Below are 21,042 nucleotides of genomic sequence, written 5' to 3' on the forward strand. Positions count from 1 at the left end.
GCAATAGATGTTGCAACAATAGATGGTTGGAACAATGTGTTTTTTTGTGTGTGTGTTGCAACAGTTTCAAAACAACATGTATGCAGCTGAATTATTTGGTTTTATTTTGATAGTTTTAGCCCATACTTTTAATTTGAACACACAGTCTTTTTTCAAGACCCTTGGGCAATGATCGGCAAATAGAATTTGTTCGGTCATCTCTGGGAACTGATAATGTGCATTCAGGAGCAGTGGTGTAAAGTAACTAACTACATTTACTCAAGTGTACTTAAGTACACTTTTGAGGTACTTTCACTTAGTACTAGTTCCTATTTCTAATACTTGTATCTACTCCACTACATCTCAGAGGCAAATATTATACTTTTACTCCCCTACTATTATTTGAACAATTACTAGTTACTTACTGTAGATTTTGATTATTAAACATACATTACTTTCTTCAATATCCCTATTTACATTTCAGCCATTTGAAAATAGCAAGGTATTGCTATAGCTATATCTACAAGCTCACAATGTGTCGCTATTTGATGCATTGTGAGCTTGCAGATCTGCTATTTTCTAAAGATTTGTATACATTGTATACATTTGAAAACTTGTGAACATTCTGTATAGTGAATACTTTCTACTTTTGTTACTTTAAGTAGGCCTACATTTTTATACCAACACTTTTGCACTTTTACTCAAGTAGGTCTACATTTTGAATCCAGGACATTTACTTGTAAGGGTGCCCTCACACCAAAATACCTATGAGAGTGGAATCCGCGTTCCGCCAATGCATTTCAATGAGAGTGAAGCGGTTTTATGCCAGCAGAGGATTTCTGCAAAAAACGCTCCCTTATCATTGACATGCATTGGCGGAACGCAGATTCCACTCTCATAGGTATTTTGGTGCGAGGGCACCCTAACAGAGCATTTATTTTTTGCTGTATTGATACTTTTACTCAAAGGAGTAGTTGAAGTTCACCCCCAAAATGACTTAGTTTTTTTCTATCATGCCATGGAGACTTGAGTTCAATAATATTTTTAGTTTTTTGTTGTATTCCACAGACACAAATTTGATTATAGTAAATGTACCCTCATTGATTCTAGGTGGGGAATCAATGGGGGTAAATGTATTGTAATCACATGTTTGTTTTAGGAATACAACAAAAATCAAAAAGATATTAGGCCATGGCGAGAGTAATAAATAGAAAATAAGTCATTTTGGGAGTGGCTACTTTTCCCTGTTCCCACCACTGTTTATGAGCACTTTGTGTTCCAAGTCATCTCCCTGTTCTATTCTAATCTAATACATTCCATTCTATTGCTAGTAGTCTAAAATTCTAGTCTAGTAAAATCTTTCCCCGTCTTGTTATTGGCTTATAGAAACAGGAAACGCAGTGACGTCGACCAATGAGATCATAGGTTTATTCCAGAGCACTTTGACTAGGAGTGGGCTGTTATTTATTTGTATTTCCAACGCCAAATCGCGGTGAGTAGGCTATTTATTTCTCGTTTTGACGGAACATTGCTTGGTAGAAGGCTCGCCTCTAATCTATCTAACTGTGTATTTATTTGAATTGTATAATGGAGTGACTTCTGATTGTCGTGTTTGCAGCCCGTCGGTGGCAAGAGATGGTCGTCTCCTTAGCCCTGAAACATGACGGTCGGATCTTCATGGATCGACCAGACCTCTACCTGGTATTGAGCAGTTTAGCCAATTTGCCACGTACGTCTACAAAAACGTTCAGATTTCAAAAATCAAGTCCTTACTGAAGGCACAAGGATGTTACAATATGTTTCGCTCAAGCAGAATTACATGTATCTTCCTTATTGTTTAATAAGAAGCATTTTAATTAGATCGGTCACCATTTTCCAAAAACGTTCTAATGTATCAGAGTGCAGTACACCTCCCAACCGATGGGGTCGCGTTGAGACAAATCTGAGAAAATGACCGCCGATCGGATTAAAATGCTTTCTATTAAACAATACGGAATATACGGAAAATTCTGCTCAAGCGTATCATATTGTGACATCCGTGAGCCTCGAGTAAGCACTTTATTATTGAAATTTGAACGTTTGTGTAGACGTACGTGGCAAATTGGCTAAACTCCTCAGGACCAGGTTGAGGTCGATCCATCACGACCGTCATGTTTCAGGGCTAGTATGGCGTTCCAAAACCCCTTTATTTAATTTAATCCTGTTTTGGATCAAACCGTGGAAAACAACTTAACCAAAATTACAGTGAAGTCACTGGAAAGAATCGCTCTACATAAGTAAGAGAGATGATGAATGTTTTTTTTGACGCGCGTCACAAACGAGGACGAGGCTTGGTCGCTTGGCCTACATACATGTGCGCGTCGCGACATACATTTACTTTTAGGCACGACGGTGGCTAAAGTAAAGAGGCTTTCCATTAGGCTATTGTTCTTAGAGGAAGAAACCCCCCTTCAATCCTTATAAGAACAGCAGGTGGTCTTTAAGTCTACACTGTCTCTGTCTGCAGCGTGTCCATTTGCAAGCTGCCAAGCACTGAGATTTTGTTTACTCACTGTATGAGAGAGTATGTATGTCCCACAAAGAGACACACGATGGCGCCATTTCTTGCTGTTAAAGGGATATTTCACTTTCAAAAAAACTTTTGGTAATTTTATCGTCTAATCAGGCTTTTATGAACACCCTGAACAGTTTTTAATTTGCTTGATTCAATATAGATATTTGATGTAAATGTTACCAGGCCCTCCAGGCACAGGGCCTATCCCCACACACACCCATTGTAACTTCAAACTTAATTTTAAACATGATGGAATCATTAAAAACACCAACTGTTTTCATTTATTTTTAATAACCACACCACTGGCCATTTCTTGCTGTTAAGTCATTAAAATGTATCCATTAAACAGGACAAACTTACAAACTAAGATGGAGATGTATGCTGTGCCCAACCCTGGAATACCTGGCTGTCCACCTGGACTGGAATACCTCACTCAGGTAAATAGTAAGGCAACTCTACCCTTTTAATTATAGTAATTCTACATGCAAGCCAGGATCTACATACATTTGGTACTGTATAGGCTAGTTATAAGCAACTGCTTATCTCTAAATTCATGTTGTACTTCCAAAATGTGCCTCTATAAGAAATGATCAACTGCCCAAAGGATGTAAATAAAATAAAAAAAGAATGCAGGATGCAGAACTTTTAAAATTATTGTGTTATGTGAATGTATTATGCGAATTGAAAAATATTGTTCAGCGAGCATGTTATTATTATTTTTAATTTAAGGTAAACAATAAAAGAAAGTATTAACTTGATCAATTATCTAATTAGGTCGATCAACTGCTAGTCAAACAGAAGGTGGAGGTCGTTGAAGGTATGTAAACATTTGAGTTTATTGTATGTATGCTTTGTAGGCTATAGCACAAACACTGTATATCGCTTGATGCAAACAGGTTTCGCCAAGCGACATGGATGGTCAACATGGATGGTCATTATGACAAAGAATAAATGATCTCTTACTGTAACCTAAGTAAACACAATTAACCACATGAGCCCTAATAGAGTCCTTATTCTGGGGACAAACATTCAGCGAAAATAGTCAATCTACAAACTCAAAACATTTGGTGTCGAGGGTAAAAAGGATCTAATATATTATCTAATATATATAATCTAATATATTATAGACTCCTAGGGGACCATGAATGAACTATATAGGGCAGTGAATACTGCAATGTAGAAATAATCTGTAGTAAAAATCCGGGATTCAAAATGTACTTATTGGTTTCAAAATATACTTAAAGTACAAAAGTAAAAGTACCCTTTTTTCCTTTTTTTATTTTATTTTTTATTTTTTGCTGATATGTACAGTATGTAGGGCTGCAGTGGGTCATTTGGGCAAAATCTACAAAGTAACTAGTAACTAAAGTCTTCAAATAATTATAGTGGATTAAAAGTACAATATTTGCCTCTGAGGTGCAGTGGAGTAGAAGTAAAAGTATTGAAAACTGGAAATACTCCAGTAAAGTGAAAGTACCACAAAATTATACTTAAGTACAGTACTTGAGTAAATGTACTTTACACACTGAAAGGTTATCTCCGCTATCTCTAATGTGGTCTGTGTCTCAGAGGAGGGCTGTACCATGTGACAATTGTGACATCATTGCCATCGGTAGGCATGTTTGGTCTTTTTTCTTTTCTTTTCTTTTTCTTTTTACAATGGATTCTATTTCAGCACGCTAATTTTACAGGAAGAGAAAGGCTGTAGTTTTTATTAGAAGCTTGGAATCCCAATCAATTGGTAGGCAGGTTTCTGAATAGAGATGAGACAATATGAAAATGTCATGTCACAATTATTGTGACCAAAGAATTTGTGATTTACGATGTTATGGCGATAATCAAAATAGACCCAACATCCATCACAACGCGTTGTGAGCTTGTAGATCGGGTATTTTTTGGCATCGAGATTTGGTAGAGAGTGAAAAGTACGTTAGTGCATCAAGTACGTTATTTTCAGGTCCGTTTGACCAATTATAGAGTGTTAAAGTGGTACCAGATATGCAGCTCGGCATCTAAAAGGTGAATTGATCCCAGTGCATGACGGAGGATAATTTCACGACAAATTTGAATCTCCGCGATACGATTATTGTGAGTGTTTTTATCATGATAAACGATAATAACCATTATCGTCCCATCCATATTTCTGAAGTGTCCATAGTCCTCCGATGAGACGTAAAGTGAGTAGACAGAAATTGTGCCATCTTATAAAGAGCATTAGTGCAATTTTATTGTTCATCCCTGTATGCAACAATGCACATGTATGAGAATTGACCATATTCACATAATGGCCATTTTGCGTCATACTTGCGATGGGAAATCCCGCCCAAACCAGGTGGATATGCTCAATACTAGGGTTGCAACGATCCATTATTTTCTATTCTATTTTCTATTCTATTTCTATTTCTATATTCTATTTTATTTACTTTTTCGATTGATCGTATAATCAAGGAGAAGCATACTCGTAACATGTTTTAATATATCAATGAATCGATTTACTTTGTCGCACAATGGTGTCGAGCATTGTGAGCTTGTAGATTGTCCATTTTCACTTTTTGTGCGTGAAGATCTTCACCTATAATGACATGCACAAAATAGGGATCAATTATTAATCAATTTCTTTATTAAAAAACTTTTTTTAAACAATAGATTAAATCGATACGCTTGACACACGGTTGCATCCCTAGCATAATTTGCTTTGTCATAACAACAATAGGTATATATACATATATATGGATATGTGTTCATCACAGCCCTCATAGGTTTTGAGAGCAACAACAAATACGAGGTGCGTAACTCTGTGGGCCAGAATGTCTTCTACGCCGTGGAGGAGAACGACTGTTTGAGTCGGCAGTGCTGCGGCCCGCTGCGCTCCTTCAACATCCGCGTCCTGGACAACTTTGGACAGGAGGTCATCACCGTCACCCGGCCTCTCAAGTAGGACTGCAACTATACATTACTTACACAGCGATTGATCAAATAATCGATTAAGCCCCAAGTCTTCAACATGGCGTCCGGTACCCCTAGGGGGTCCTCAGAGTTACAACAGGGGGGCCTCCAAATCTTTGTGTGATAGGATAATTATTTTAAATGAACAACTTGAACCCTCGCTTCCCAATTCTGAGGAGAACTTTAGTCAAAACTAGCAAATCTATAAGCTCTTGTAGATCGTCTATTTTTGGCAAGTAGGTTTGGTGTAGAGGTAAAAAAGAGCAGACCAAGTACAGAGTGAAAGGTCAAATTTACTAAGTATCAACTATTTAAGTGGTTAAATGTCTGAAAAAAACACATTGACAGGAATCCAACATAGACTGATGACAGTCAATAAAAATCTGCAACACAATTTTATACAACATATGTAGAGGTGCTGCTTTATCTCCCTCTCAGCTAAGGTTTCCTTGGCCTGAAAACGTTGAAAACTCCTGGATTAAGACCTTTAGGTACAGTAGCTCTCCACCAAACAGACTACCATAGACCAGTAAGACTCCCTAATCGGGAGATAAGCGACCGTTGGTCGCTTATCTCCACAAATAGGCCAAAAGTTTGTTTTACCAATTATCAAGACATAGACAGTTTGCCATGGTTACTCATTGAAGTTGAATCTCCATATATAGAGACATAAGTTGCTCATACCATAGCAACCATGTTTTTTACAGGGCCTGGGATTGATGACATCAGAAATCTCCATATATGGGCATGAAAGGGATTTTGTTTCTGGAAATATGTCTGTGGGGTGCCACATTTGGAATAAAACACTTACATCACACATCTGGATATCCATACAGCCCATCTAGTTTGCCTGTGTCCATTTATGCCCATATATCTGATGACATTGGGACACTGATCTCCATATATGGGCATAAAACTTATGTTAATTAGTAAAACCTGGGGATCTCCATATATGGGCATGAGGGGTACCCTAAAAGGGCATCATCTGGGAATAGCAAATATAGTTATCCTAGAAAGTGAAAATCTTACATCAAAGGCCATAACTACCTACCTACCACCATACTGCATTCCTCATTAAACTACCTACCAGTAAGATGCCTATAGGGAGAAAAGCAAAGGGCGAGGTTGCACCATTTCTTGGTCTTCTGGCCAGTGATGTATATCGGACCATTTAACCATATATGGAGACATCTGGTACCCAAGGATATTCACAGATATGGGCTTAATATTGATGACATAAGGGATCTCCATATATGGGCGTAAAAGGGATTTGGTTCCCCTGGCATCACAGGGATCTCCATATATGGGCATAAAATGGATTTGGTTACCCTGGCAACACGGGGATCTCCATATCTCCATATATGGGCATAAAAGGGATTTGGTTCCCCTGGCATCACAGGGATCTCCATATATGGGCATAAAAGGGATTTGGTTCCCCTGACATTACAGTGATGTCAGTGGCTGGTTCTACAGAGGGGATCTCCATTTATGGGCATAAAAGGGAATGTATGTATGGTGATGTCAGATATCATAGACGTCATAGGACTTTCACATAACGAATAACTGAGTAAGCATGTAAACCCGTAAAATCTATATTTGGGCATGGCTGATTTATGACCTCATCATGATGACACGAGCAAACACAGCTGAATTGTATAAATGATCAGTGCAGAAACCAACAGAAGTATTTGACCAAGACTCTTCGATTTAAACATCAACAAAGGTGTGACGTTTGTTGATGGTCACAAAGGTGTGACGGACGGACGGACGGACGGACGGACGGCCGGTGGAGGTTTTCATAGTAAACTGCTCCCTGACGGTCGCAATTACTACAGAGTGTGTTGGTTTGAAGGTGTGAAAAAAGCTGCCTAACACCAGAGAGTGGACACCGACAGACGACTACTATATGGGGCTAAAATAGCCTATGCCTATGGCTTGATGTCTTTCTCAACAACAAGCCTGCTGCTGTCCATCAGTCGAAAGCTGACTTTCGCTGCTTCCCTACAACTTGCGACCCAACTCGCCCATTCAACAGCAGATTTCTGGCAACAGACGCTTTCCAACACACTTACTGCCGATGATGTCAGTGCTTGTGTGAATTTTCCTCATTCAGGTCAATGGGGGAAATTAATTCATTAATAAATTAATGGCCATATATAGTCGGGGGCGTTAGGGATATTTCGTGCTAATCAGTCTAAAAGCGCCAAATTTTGCACAGATGCAGCCCAGGGCTTGTCCCAATGATTTAGCTAGGGCGCCCGAGCTGCCGACCTTCGGGGTCGTCACAGCGGCCAAATCAAGTTGGGCTCCCATCGACTTTCTATACAGGAGGAAAATACCCAGAGAAAAATCTAAGTAGGATGTGAGGGGCCATTTATAGCATGTTTTTTGTGCAAAACAAATGCTTGCAATGGATTCAGCATCATGACAAACCCCTAGTTCGACCTCGCACATCCTATTTAAAGCAGATTTTTTTCCCGATCTGCAAGCTTGTAGATCGTCTATTTTCCCAATTTATGAAAACTGTTGAGCATGTAATTTTCCACTAATTACATGCTCAAAATAGGGATAGATTTTTATGAACTTGTTGATAATCGATCTTGGATTAAATCAATTACTTTGATTAACACTTGCTCCCCTACTCTCAGGTGCATGGCCTGCTGCTTCCCTTGCTGTCTACAGGAGGTGAGTGAAGCCGCAACAAAAATCCAAGCCCTGAACTGTGAAACTGCAGTCTGACAGTACTATCATGATTACCACTCACTTTATATCTGTATTATCACATACAGGTATATTGTGTGCTAGAGGTGGGACGTTCGCGAACAAATCAAGTCTTTTGAACGGCTCTTTGAAATGAACGATGGGATCCGGTTCGCAGTAGGGAGCTGTTCCTTTCTAATGAACAGTGGTGGGAAAAGTACTCAATTTCTTTACTCAAGTAGAAATATCAAGAGGCCTACTGTAATCAATGCGGAAATAGTCTGCCACAAGTAGAAGTTTGGAATTTTAATGTATTGAGTAAAATAGTATTTTTTTGTATCAAAATGTACTCATTATGCAGAATGTCCTGTTTCACTGGTTTTCCGATTAATAAAATGTAGAAAAAACTTTTGAAAATAGCAGATCTACAAGTTGCGTTGCGACACATTGTGAGCTTGTAGATCGGCTATTTTCAAATGGCTGGTATGTACCTATAAATGTATATAGGGTTGAAGTTATTTGTAGGCCTAATTATAATAACAATCTACAGAGTAACTAGTAACTAGAATGAGCCAGTCTTCTGAACGGCTCTTTGAAAGGAACGGATCCCAGAGATCTGGCTCACTTCAAAGAACCATAAATCCCATCTCTATTGTGTGCTTTTGAGTTAATTCATTGTTTTGTTTTGACGTGATCATTGCGAATACAGTATATTTTATTTAGGTAGAGAGGCCACGAATAAGTCCACAAAGGTTTCTTCTGCTTATTAATTATTGTGCAAATAAAACCCATGTATTGACATGGAGTTTTCTCCAGTGCCTTCCTTCTTCTATAAATACAACTTCACATACAGCATCTTCTCTATGGAACAAAGCATGCTTACAGTTGTATGCTGCGACCCTAATTGACAGTAGAGTAGATCTGATTGCTCTAACTCCATCCTGTTGCTGTTGTCACTCAGCTGGAGGTGCAGGCCCCTCCCGGCAACACGGTGGGCTACGTGGTGCAACAGTGGCACCCCTTCTCGCCCAAATTCATTGTGGAGGACGAACACAGGGAGCCTATACTGAAGATCCACGGGCCCTTCTGTGGATGGAGCTGCCTGCCAGATGTTGACTTTGAGGTAGGTTTATCCAAACACCAGAGCAACCCAATAAATTTGTGAAAACAGAATTCGACGCGGGTAGCGCGCCGGGTTGCCCCTCGGGCAGTTTTTTTTTTCCTCTCGGCCCGTTCACGCTGCGACGTGGAACAGGAAATGTGTTTCCAATCAAGAGTGGGTCACGGCTTGGACGAAGCCGCCGCGCAGGGGCACGCTGCTCTTGTGTGGTACAGTGTGATCATTGTTCTGTGGTTGGGCTGGTTTTACTGGGATTGAGCTGTGATGGCGATGTGGGTCAGTGACGCAGACCTTTCTTGGACTTACCCATGCATGATATTACCATGGAAAAGCTTTGAAGTCAGAACTGAGGGGGAAATGATATTCTTTTTATTTATTTTTTGCTCAAGTAAAAGTATCAACAAAGTAAAGTATTTTATTCAAAATGTTACGTCCAAAATTATTGGCATCAAAATGTATTTATAGTCCCAAAGTAAATGTATCCATTTTAAATGGCCAATTTACTTAACCAGGTTAGTTACTAACCTCAGCTATTTTTGATAAAAGGTTTTATATAGGCCTTCTGTAAGGAAGGACTATATAAATCTGTTTTCAAATAATTGTTGTGGAGTAAAAAGTAGAATATTTGCATTCTGAGATGTAGTGGAGGAGAATAATAAAGTAATGAAACATGGAAATACTCAAGTAAAGTAGCTAAACATGTTTACTCAATTACAGAGTCAATTTACTTAATTTCTTCCACCACTGCTATTGCATATGTGGCGGCAGGCCAGAGATTGGAACTGCATACATTATGCTACTCTGAAGCTTTCTATATGAGTTATAAAAACAGATGCATGGTCCCCTTGCAAATTGAACCCTGCTAACGCAACGCACGTCACAATTATTTCCCCTGTGCTTTTCTCCCTTTTAGATTATGACCCTGGATGAAATCACCAAGATTGGGAAAATCAGTAAACAGTGGACAGGACTACTTCGAGAGGTATTCACGGATTCTGACAACTTTGGTATCCAGTTTCCCATGGATCTGGACGTGCGAATGAAGGCTGTAATGATCGGCGCATGTTTTCTCATCGTAAGTGTTAAATTATACTACACTACTAGAGAAGAAGGAAACACTGGAGCAGCAAAGCCTTTTTTTTTTTAACAATATGTTTATTGTTTTTTCATAAACAAACTTATAGGACCTGGCAAGACAAACAAAACAACAAAAAGAAGACCAGACAATCAACAAACAATTAAAATGTGATAGCGTCCATAGTGTGCGTAAAGTCACAACAGTTTATGAGGTATTTCCATTATCATCAATTCGAAGCATTTCCAGTGGCTCGCCCGTGGTCTTTATTTAAGTCTCATTTATTAATGAGGAAGGTGCTAGCTCTGAGGAAGATGTAGTTCAAGTGGAAACGTCAGTCACCCCTGTCCTAGCACCTAATAAACTAATAAAAGAGGCATAAAAGTCTGAGCTGAGAAGTGCAGTGAGGCTCCTCTTCTCCTTCTTCTCATCTACTCTAGACCACGTTAGATTAAATTACAGTAGATTAGACTGTCACAAGTCCATACCCAGGGATGCGTACAGCCGTGCACCCAAACTATGTGCAGACTTCAGGCTCGGGCAAAGGGCAGCCATAGCTGAATGGGTAGAGAGATCACCTGGGAAACATAATGGTGTTAAAGTGTCCATGAGCAAGTCCATGAACGGTAGGTTCCGTACGGAACCATTGTTTACTTAGATATGGAAGGATGACCTCCCACTTGGGTAATGACGCCCCCTGGCGATCATTCAGAGAAACTACTTCAGCTCCCGTACTAACGTAGGTAGGAAGGGCCTGTCACTCAAACCGGAGTGACCCGCCTCCAGGCTATATAAGCCCCCGGAGGCGGAAGTAACATCCTCTTAATACCACTCTCTGCCACATTCAGTGAAACAGAGGGGCATTACGTGGGAGGTCATCCTTCCATATCTAAGTAAACAATGGTTCCGTACGGAACCTACCGTTTACTGTCAATATTCCAGGATGACCTCCCACTTGGGATTCTTAAACTCCCCTCTAAGCCACAACCTACTCTCATACCCCCACACACCCCTCATACGGGTGAGCACAGCCCAAACGGGCGTGACCCATCACCCAGAAGGTCCCAGGCCCACCGGACCTGGGTGTGAAGGCATGAGAAAATAAGGAGAGACCCTGACAGACCGAAGTCCGCCTCATTCAACTAAATGAAAAGGACAAGTCCGCCTTATAAGTAAGACACACTATATAAGGAAAACACAGGGTCCCCCCCAAAATACCCCAGGTGGCTACATGCCCACCTGTGGGAGGGGAAGATCCGACTCCTCTATGACGTAGAGGAGGCAACTGCACCCAGAACCGAATGCGCTAGCGAAGAGGATTCGATATCCAGGTGATAGTAGGCTGCAAAGGTAGAAGGCGAAGACCAATTCGCCGAAACACAAATCTCCTGCACGGAGACTCCCTTTGCCAGTGCCCACGAAGTAGCCACACCTCTAGTGCTATGGGCTTTAAGTGCCGCCGGCACTTCCACACCCGCACTAGAGTAAGCCAGCCTAATAGCATCCACAATCCACCTCGAAAGAGTGGGTCTAGACACCGGCTTTCTGACAAGAACATTGCCCATTTCCACGAAGAGCTGAGAAGAAGCTCTAGAACCAGCAGTCCTGTCACAGTAGGCCTTCAATGCCCTGACAGGACAAAGGCAATTCAGCCGTTCATCCTCCACCGAGACAAACGGAGGAGGATGAAAAGCCAGAAGAACAACAGGCTCCTTAGGAACCACCATGTTCTTAGGAACAAACTTAAGATGAGGCTTGAGCAACACCTTGAGATCATTGTTCATAAACTGCATGCACTCCGCAGACACCGAGAGAGCTTGCAGGTCACCAACTCTTTTAGCCGTGGCCAAAGCCAGCAAAAGAGCCGTCTTGAAACTCAAAAGTTTCAAAGGCATCCCTACAAGCGGCTCAAAGGGAGCCCGACATAGGCCCCCTAGAACCACCTGCAGATCCCAAACTGGGAACAAAGACCTAGTCACCGGCCTCAAACGTTCAACTCCTTGCATGAACTTGATGACCTCCGGGACTTTAGAAGGTGCCTTGCCCGCCACCCCCAGGTGACAGGCATTAATAGCCGCCAAATACCCCCTAAGGGTAGAAAATGCAAGACCACTTCTCAAGCGGTCCTGCATAAATTCCAGAATTTCCTGGGCTGACGCCACATGGGCCACCACCGGTGGAACACGCGACTCACACCAGTCCTCAAAGGCATTCCACCTTCCATCATAAGACGCCCTCGTAGAAGGCGCCTTAGCACTCTGAATGGTAGCCACCACTTCAGAAGAAAAACCAGCTGCCAGCAGGTTTAACCTTTCACGTGCCAAACCCACAGGTCTAGGACCTGCAGGTCTTGGTGGAAGATCTCCCCCCTGGCCTGACTCAACAGATCTCTGCACTGAGGCAGCTGCCAACCCGGTTCGCAAAGGAGAGGGGCGATCGCCGACCTCCACGTGCCCTTGTAGGGAGCCACCAGGAGCATCTCCAGACCGAACCTCCTGACTCTCTCCAGAGTGGGTCGGATTAAGTCGAAGGGGGGAAACGCGTACAGTAGACCTCTCGGCCACGTGTGCGCTAAGGCGTCCAACCCCAAGGGAGGACTGCCCTTCACCGCGAAGAACAACGGACACTTCGTATTCTCCGCTGACGCAAACAGGTCCGCCACTGGCTGACCGAACTTGCGAAAAATCTGGTTCGCCACCCTGGGGTGGAGAGACCAATCCTCGTAGCGAGACCCTCCCCTGGACAGGAGATCTGCTCCGCTGTTGAGGAGACCTGGGACGTGTAAGGCCCTGATCGACTTGAGGCGCGACACGCACCAAACCGTCAATTCTCGAGCCAGACGGTCCAGTGGCAACGACGACAGGCCCCCCTGTTTGTTGACATAAAACATGGCCGTCGTATTGTCTGTCCTGACCAGGACGTGACAATGCAAAATCCAAGGCTCGAAATGCTTGAGCGCCAGGAGTATAGCCATCAACTCCAAATAGTTGATGTGACGACCCCTCATCTCCAGAGGCCAAAGCCCCTGCGCTGTGCGCCCCTCGAAAGTGGCTCCCCATCCACTGAGACTGGCGTCTGTCGTGACAGACCGATCCTGAAAACGTATTTCTTCAGGTACACGTTTAGTGCCTTTAGGTCCAGGATGGGACGTAGCCCCCCCCCCTTTTTGGGCACCAGGAAATAACGGCTCCAAAATCCCATGCGGGATTGGGTCCTGTCCAGCTCCACTATAGCACCCTTGCTTAGCAAGGAGCTGATCTCTTCTCTCAAAAGATTTGCTTTTAAACCACGCGCCCTGGTATGAATAACCCTGCTCGAAAGCGGGGGTATGTCTGCGAACTGTAACCTGTAACCCCTGGTTATCGTTCGAAATACCCAATGGCTCGGGTTGCATAACTTCCACTGGCGCGCGCAGCGTGCTAGCGTGTTTTGAGCGAGAGAAACCCCACCACTGTGCTTCCGTGACGGCGGAGCTTTTTGGCGGCCGGACCGGAAGTGGGGAACCTGCGTATCCGTATCCGGAACGACCGGATGCGGAGCGCAAGGGTTCAATAGGCCGCATGGCGGAAACACCTTCTGGTTGTACCGCTTGACTAGCGGAGCTATTTTGCGGCGGGACCGGAAGTGGGGAACCTGCGTATCCGTATCCGGAACACCCGGATGCGGAGCGCAGGGGTTCAATAGGCCGCAAGGCGGGAACACCTTCTGATTGTACCACTTGACTAGCGGAGCTTTTTTGCGGCCGGACCGGAAGCGGGGAGCTAGCGAATCCGTATCCGGTGAAACCGGAAGCGTTCGGTTTTCGTTCGATAGAGCAACAGGAAGAGCAAAGCGATTCGCCTGATAAACAGACTCGCCCACAACTAAAGCATTCTCCCCTGACAGGAGAGGAACTTTTACGTTTAATACCTGCTCTAAGGCCTTTATGCTTGTCCCTTGACCCGGGCTCATAGTAGGCCGACAGAATTTCTGACTCAAGGTTAAATTCATAGCATCGCTCACGCGAGGGAAAATCCACTCGCGCGCATGAGGAACCACATAATTGTTTGACGTTAACATTACTGGTTGCTGATAAAACCTGTGACTGATTAAAGAGTCCTGACGGGACTCCATCATTCTTACAGGAGGCATGCATAAAGGAGTCATATTGTCGACGCGAGGGATATCCCACTCGCGCGCTTGAGGAACCACATAATTGTTTGACAATAACATTACTGGTTTCTGATAAAACCTGTGATTGATTACCGAGTCCTGACAGGACTTCATCATTACTACAGGAGGCATGCACGATGGGGTCGTCTGTGCTAGTGCGAGAGAGTTGGACAGAGACAGACTTTGCTCTTTCAACATATTTATTGTCGACACAGGAGGCATTAAATTCAACATTTTCATTTCCCCGACACGGGGTACCGAAAAACGCCCTCGTTTGGGGGGAGGGGGACCGAGAGACACCTCGGACCCCCGCCCCAGCACAATCCCCCTCTTCCGAGTGTCATTTGCGCTGTCCCCTACCGTGGCCCCCGCGGTAGGAAGACTGCTGCCTGCCATCCTTGGACGGGCGGCGCGGCTGAGCGCGCTCGGGAACCACAACCTTGCTGCGGGGCCTGTCAGGCGCCCTGGCTGCAGAGGCTCCCCTGGAGGAAGACGAGTGCTTCTTAAAAGAAGCAGAGCGGCCCCTTTCCTTGACGCGGGAGGAGCGGGACGCCCTCCTAGCTTGCTGCGGTTCTTCCTGTGGCACTGTTGTGGACTCGACGATGTCCTTAGCCGCCTTGAAGAAGGTAACTCTACCCTGCAGCAGCTCCAAGCCCCCACCCATGAGGGTGGTGGGACTGTTCTCCATGTTAATGAGAGACTTGTACATCTCCCCGCGAGGACCTAGAGGCTTCTCGCCCACGTCCCTCTTAGGCTCGAGGTCGACATAGTCGAGCCAGCGGGCTCTCTCAGACTGGAGGTTGTAGTCCATGGACCTGCCCATCCACTTAACCGCATGCCAATTGACCTTCAGCATGATGTCAAATAAAGTGTTCAGTTCAGCTGTGTGCTCCCCCGTGGGCAGACCTTTGACCAGGTCCTTGGTGGAAGCGAGCAAGAGCTGGATTAGATTCAGGTCCTTAGCGGCCAGAGCAGCGGATCGGTAGGCGTTACGAGCCCTGTCCGACTGCAGCTTGTCCTCCAGGACAGTGAACCCCGGCGGGTTGGTGCCGACGGGGCCGACAAACGGCCCGTTTTTAGCCGTGCCTACATCCTTGTACTGGGGTCTGACGGAACCCAGAAAAGATTGTGCCAATAGGTGGTCCAGGTTAGGGCAGGTGGACATGCCTGCCTCCGCACCGCCAACCAAATCCAACACAGAAAAAGGCAGTTTCCTGGGGTCTTTGTGTGTCTTCCATGAAGAATGGAGGGCCTTGGTGAAACCTTTCACCAGCGGCAGCCTGGAGAGGACATACGGGGCGGGAACCGAAGGCTCCTGCCCGGGCATTTCGTCATCATCCTCGGCCTCTTCAGAGGGGAGAGGAGGTGGCAACTCCTCTCCAACTCTGGCAAGGGCTCTCATGTAGACCGTGAGATGATCCAGCATTTCTGCTGCAGAATCGACGTCCTCTGCTCCCGCTTCACCCGCTTGACTGGCGGGTGGAGGGGCAGTGGTGCCTGAGGAGGACTGGGAGCTCCCTGCGGCGTCCAGTTGACGTGCTGGAGCCGCAGGGGCATTACCTTTCACTGTGACCGTGAGTCGAGAACCATCGTCCTCGACGGAGTCCTCCTCCTCCTCGGCCGTGTATCCAGAGTATTCAGAACCAGAACCCTCGCTCTGACAGGAGCTCAGGTCCGACTCTCGCCTGAAAGTCTGGACTGTTTTGGTGATGCTCACGTCGAGGGGAACGTCCCCGACGGTCACATCCGAGCGTTTCTTTTTGGGCACCGCGCCCGAAGGGGAAAAGGCTACCGGAGGGATGTTAGCCTTCTTGGTCGCCTTCTTAGCGGCGACTTCACCAGACCCGCCAGCTCCAGTGACAGTGGAGCTAGCTGCGGTCGGTTGCGCGGCAGGCGGTGTCTCATGTAGCACGGCGCCATCTTGACTTGGAATGGCGCGCTGTTTGCCAAACGGATCTCCGGAAGGCAGCGCCGCACCTTGACCAACGGTGCGGGCCGCCTGGGGAAGGAAAGACTGGGCTGTGGGGTTGAGAGCAGTGGACCCACCTGGTGGAGCGCAGGCCCCGAGGCCTGCCCTGGCTAGGTAGAACCGGTGTACCAGTACATCGTGGTCGTAGGCCACGCAGAAGTCACAGAAGGGTCCTGCTCTCCCCTGAGGACTCAGTGCAGAGAAGGCGTGTGCAACGCCCATGCAGCCGACACAGAGAGGGTGAAGATCCTGTCCGTCGATGAGTCCTGGACAGCCTGGACATTGCCTCGGCAGGAAGGCCAGAGGATCCATGGCGAAGCACTGTAGATAGAGTTAACAAGAAGCAGACGAGCTAACAAGCTAACGGCTAAGGCTAGGCCACGCTTGATTCGGGCAGGGCCTGAACAAGCGGTAAGCAGTGTAGCTAACGTTAACAAATAGCAGACGAGCTAACAAGCTAACGGCTAATGCTATGCCACGCTTGCTTCGGCGGAGGCCTGAACAAGCAGTAATAATCCTTTGTTATAGAAGGAAATAACCGTCGTTTTAGGACGGGACAAGAATAAGTATTCTTAAGTACGGATTAATTCAACACTCGCCGGTGGGCGACTCCAATGCCACCGCTTTAGGCTAATGCGCGAAGAATAATAATACAAAGGCTGAGTTTCAACTTATCTGAATGTGATATCGCAGAGAGTGAAAAGAGGATGTTACTTCCGCCTCCGGGGGCTTATATAGCCTGGAGGCGGGTCACTCCGGTTTGAGTGACAGGCCCTTCCTACCTACGTTAGTACGGGAGCTGAAGTAGTTTCTCTGAATGATCGCCAGGGGGCGTCATTACCCAAGTGGGAGGTCATCCTGGAATATTGACAGTAAACTGCTAATTCCTCCCCAGGCATTGTAATAATAATGGTACTAACTTGCCCACTGATCCTAATAGTTAGGATGCAAATTTCACAAATGTGCAAACAAACTGTGACAAAAAATACCCCAAAGAAGTGGGGACTTAACATTATAATAAAGAGATTACATTTGGGCAAAGTAAAGAAAAAATCGGCTTTAGTCAAAGAGAAAATGCACACGTAACTGTATAAAAGGCATGAATCAAAACACCATCCCAGTTCCAACAATGGACCAAGGGCGGAGCGCTTGTTTTCGGTGGAGATGACGGAGGCGCGCCATCTCAGGCGACCATGATCCACGTGAGACGCCGCAGAGCGAGCGGTAGGGGGTCGTCGTATCGAGCGTTGCGACGGTCGCATGAGCCGACTCAGCGCCGTTACCGACTTATGTGCCGTTATGGACAGAATAGTAAATCTCGTCCCTCCGACTTTCAGCACCTCCGTGCGATCCAGGCGAACACAACGGAGCGCTCCCTACCTCCGGTTCAGCCAATCACAAGCTTCCACTGCTGGAAGTGGGATGGTGTTTTGATACACGCGTTTAAAAGTCCCCATCCACTGAGTGGTCGTTATGTCACCTTACTGTAGGTCATTGAGTGGTACTTTTGGTTGTTGCCATTTAAAGCTTCTGCACTTTATTGACCGTACGTACGCACACATAATGGTTAACCAAGTCTATATACAGTAGGCTACGTGTGGTCTATCCTTTCAGGGTGAGCTGCTTTCCATGCGTTTAAAGTAAACCAAAGTGCCAGCTCTCTCGCTACTGGTGTTGTGTGTGTAAAGCCCAGGGCCCAGGTACAGCTGCATTGTTATGTTATGTTATGCATAACTGTAGTCCCGGCTTTCCAGTAGGGGGCATACCTGCTTCCTGTACTTGTCCCATAGCTTTGTTTGATTGGCTCGGCAGCAGATATGAACGGGAAACACAAATGACACCTTTATGTGTTTTTCCTGTTCAAATCTGCAAATTAAGCTATGGGAAAACAAACCAGAATAGGAAACGGGTATGTCATCTTCTGGAAAACTGGCACGGTACTATAGTTATGCACAGAGCCTATTAGACCAGGGGTTCCCAAACTTTTTTGTCTCAGGGCACCCCATAAATATTGTTTTAATCCAAGGCACCCCCATATTATAATTTTCACTCCCAGCACCTTATATTTATAGCATATCGTCGTTGTCGGGTGGAAACCTTGTATGTCCAAAACCGTTCGTTTTGTATTTATCATCTATAAAATGTACTAAATGTACTTTGTGCGACAGAGGTTTCTGCCTGACAGTGACGATATTTTAGTGATTATGTTGCGAGGAAAACATTGAGATAACAGATGTTGGTTAGAACAGAAAGTGTCCAAATAAATTCCAAATATTATCAAATGATCTCGCGGCACCTCCGGACTGCCGTCGCGGCACCCCAGGGTGACCCGTCACCCACTTTGAAAACCCCTGTATTAGACTATTGGAAATGGCTGCTGATCAATACTCTGGCACTTCCCCCCGTCTCCACCCCAAGCATTCTTGAGTGAGAGTCTTCACTGAAATGTTAATAAACAGCTTACATTTGGGGAAAGCGAGGAATCAGTGGCATATTCACTCCCTGCATATGCCAATGGTCCATGCCTGTGTGCAATTTGATATCTATTGGTCAACCCACAGAGGAGAAAGATTAATGAGGACAGACAGACAGAAGGACACTAGGACAGGTCCTCATTTTATAGTAGGATTACACTTCATAAGGCAGGGAGGAACACACAATCAGTTTACAGCCTACAGTACTATGTACAGTTGTACACTCTACCTCATCAGTATTACAGTACACCATATAATAGTGCATTCGCTACAAATTCAGTGGCCATAGCTGAAGGGTTAGAGACGCCACCTGATTCAAAAGGTTTACCCAGTGTCTAAGTGTCCCAGTGACACTTAGAACCTCCAACTGCCCCACGTGCTGCGGGCACTGTATTAATAATGCCAATTGCTCCAAAGAGTTAGTATGGGTAATGCAGATATCACACATTATTATTGTTGAATATACCAAATAGTGATGGTATATGCAGACGGTAGTATACAATATGTTACAGTGTAAGATGCCACAGAATGAGACGTATCACCCGGATATTTTGTAGTGCCCGAGTTTGGATAACAATAATTTTGTTGTCACATACTAATAACTGTATTTACTCAACACGATTAGATAATATCATTTGATTTACTGTCAACAAGGATGTCCCGACAGTTGGCTGAGAACAGGGCAGGTGCTGCTAGCAGGCCTCATCCTGTTTGGTACGCAGCCATTCTGTGAACCATCGAAGGTAGCCGTTTTCTGCTCTGTGTTTTGGTTCCTTTGCACCCGGTTAAACTCTGGTGTCCTCACCAGCCATAAACTGTACCACACCATCTGCAACAGCCTTGTGTGGAAGCCAATTTGATTCCATGTTTTACATTGTTAGTTCCTGCGGCATTGAGGTCACTCACGGAGACAGTTCAGCGCACGGTGGCACTTGGCACTGCTTGCACTGATTAATCAGCCCTAGGGCTGATTACAGCTTATCACAGTGTCTCCTTTCATCAACTCCCCTCACCCAGAGCAAACAAACAGCGGGTATGTGATCAAATAGAAGATGCCACAGTATGAGACATGTTCAGATGCCACAATACCCATACCAAAATGCCAAAATAAACAATGTCCTTTGGATGACACTTATAAACACTATTAACAGTAGTGTACCTGCAAAGGTGCCATGTTGTCCGTATATAGTAGTGTGCATCTGTGCAATGTGCGTGCGGCCGTGCCTAAGTGACCATAAGGTATAGTCAGTTAGTTAGCTGTGACTTCTATCAGCATTGCTACTATTATTCGAGGTACGCGTTGTTGTAGTATGTTCATGTAGCATATTTGCAGGTGTCGATTAACACTTCAAACCCCCTCCACGTTTTTAGATTTGTAAGGCATTTGTAATTGAACCAAGATTACACCAAATGATGACACAAGACATTATGTAATAGCACTAAAACTAGTCGCATGTTAACTGGTAGAACTGATTTTACATGTAAAAGATTTTTTACAAAATAGTGTATGTACAGACAGATTGAACAGTTTAGTAATTCATCTAATCTTTCTTTCTTTCTTTCTTTCTTTCTTTCTTTCTTTCTTTCTTTCTGCAGGATTTCATGTTCTTTGAGAGCAACAACTAAGATCCAAGTATAATCCCTCTGCCTACAAACATTTAAGGAACAAGTCCACATAAGCCATAGTAATCAGCCCCAACTGTCCTATCTCGCAACTACTTTAAAATGGCTGGTTTTGAAAAAGAAACAAAGGGTTTTGAATTGTGATGTTTTAAGCTATGAACAATGGCATATTGAAGGCTAGGCCAAGTCTTCTTTGCTCAGGGTTGAAGTTGGGAGTGCATTGTTGTCTATAAATATACTGTATGCCTGGCCAGGACTATGTATGCCTGGCCAGGACTATGAGGTTACAGGCAGGTGGTTTCTGAGACTGTATGTGAGAAAGTTTTCATGTGTGTTTACAATGTGGTCCAAGAGCCTATCCAGGAATAAACCAGCTAAAATTGGCTGCAATGAAGGCCTCTACCCATTTACCACATAATGAATGAAGAAAAAAAGACAAATGTGTATCTA

The 21,042-nt window shown here is 44.7% G+C and overlaps 1 protein-coding gene across 1 annotated transcript; it reads left to right on the forward strand.

The window, feature by feature from the left end:
- Positions 1-1,465: 1,465 nt before the first annotated feature.
- Positions 1,466-20,713, forward strand: LOC308306871 (phospholipid scramblase 1). Its single transcript, XM_080751925.1, has 8 exons — positions 1,466-1,471; positions 2,883-2,970; positions 3,308-3,350; positions 5,284-5,467; positions 8,128-8,164; positions 9,141-9,302; positions 10,213-10,374; positions 20,566-20,713. The coding sequence occupies exons 2-8, from the start codon at positions 2,902-2,904 to the stop codon at positions 20,593-20,595; spliced, it is 687 nt and encodes a 228-aa protein (XP_080608051.1). The 5' UTR covers positions 1,466-1,471; positions 2,883-2,901; the 3' UTR covers positions 20,596-20,713.
- The last annotated feature ends 329 nt before the right edge of the window (positions 20,714-21,042 follow it).

The sequence above is a fragment of the Nannobrachium achirus genome (assembly GCF_963921795.1).
Source record: "Nannobrachium achirus genome assembly, chromosome: 21".
Lineage (NCBI taxonomy): Eukaryota > Metazoa > Chordata > Actinopteri > Myctophiformes > Myctophidae > Nannobrachium > Nannobrachium achirus.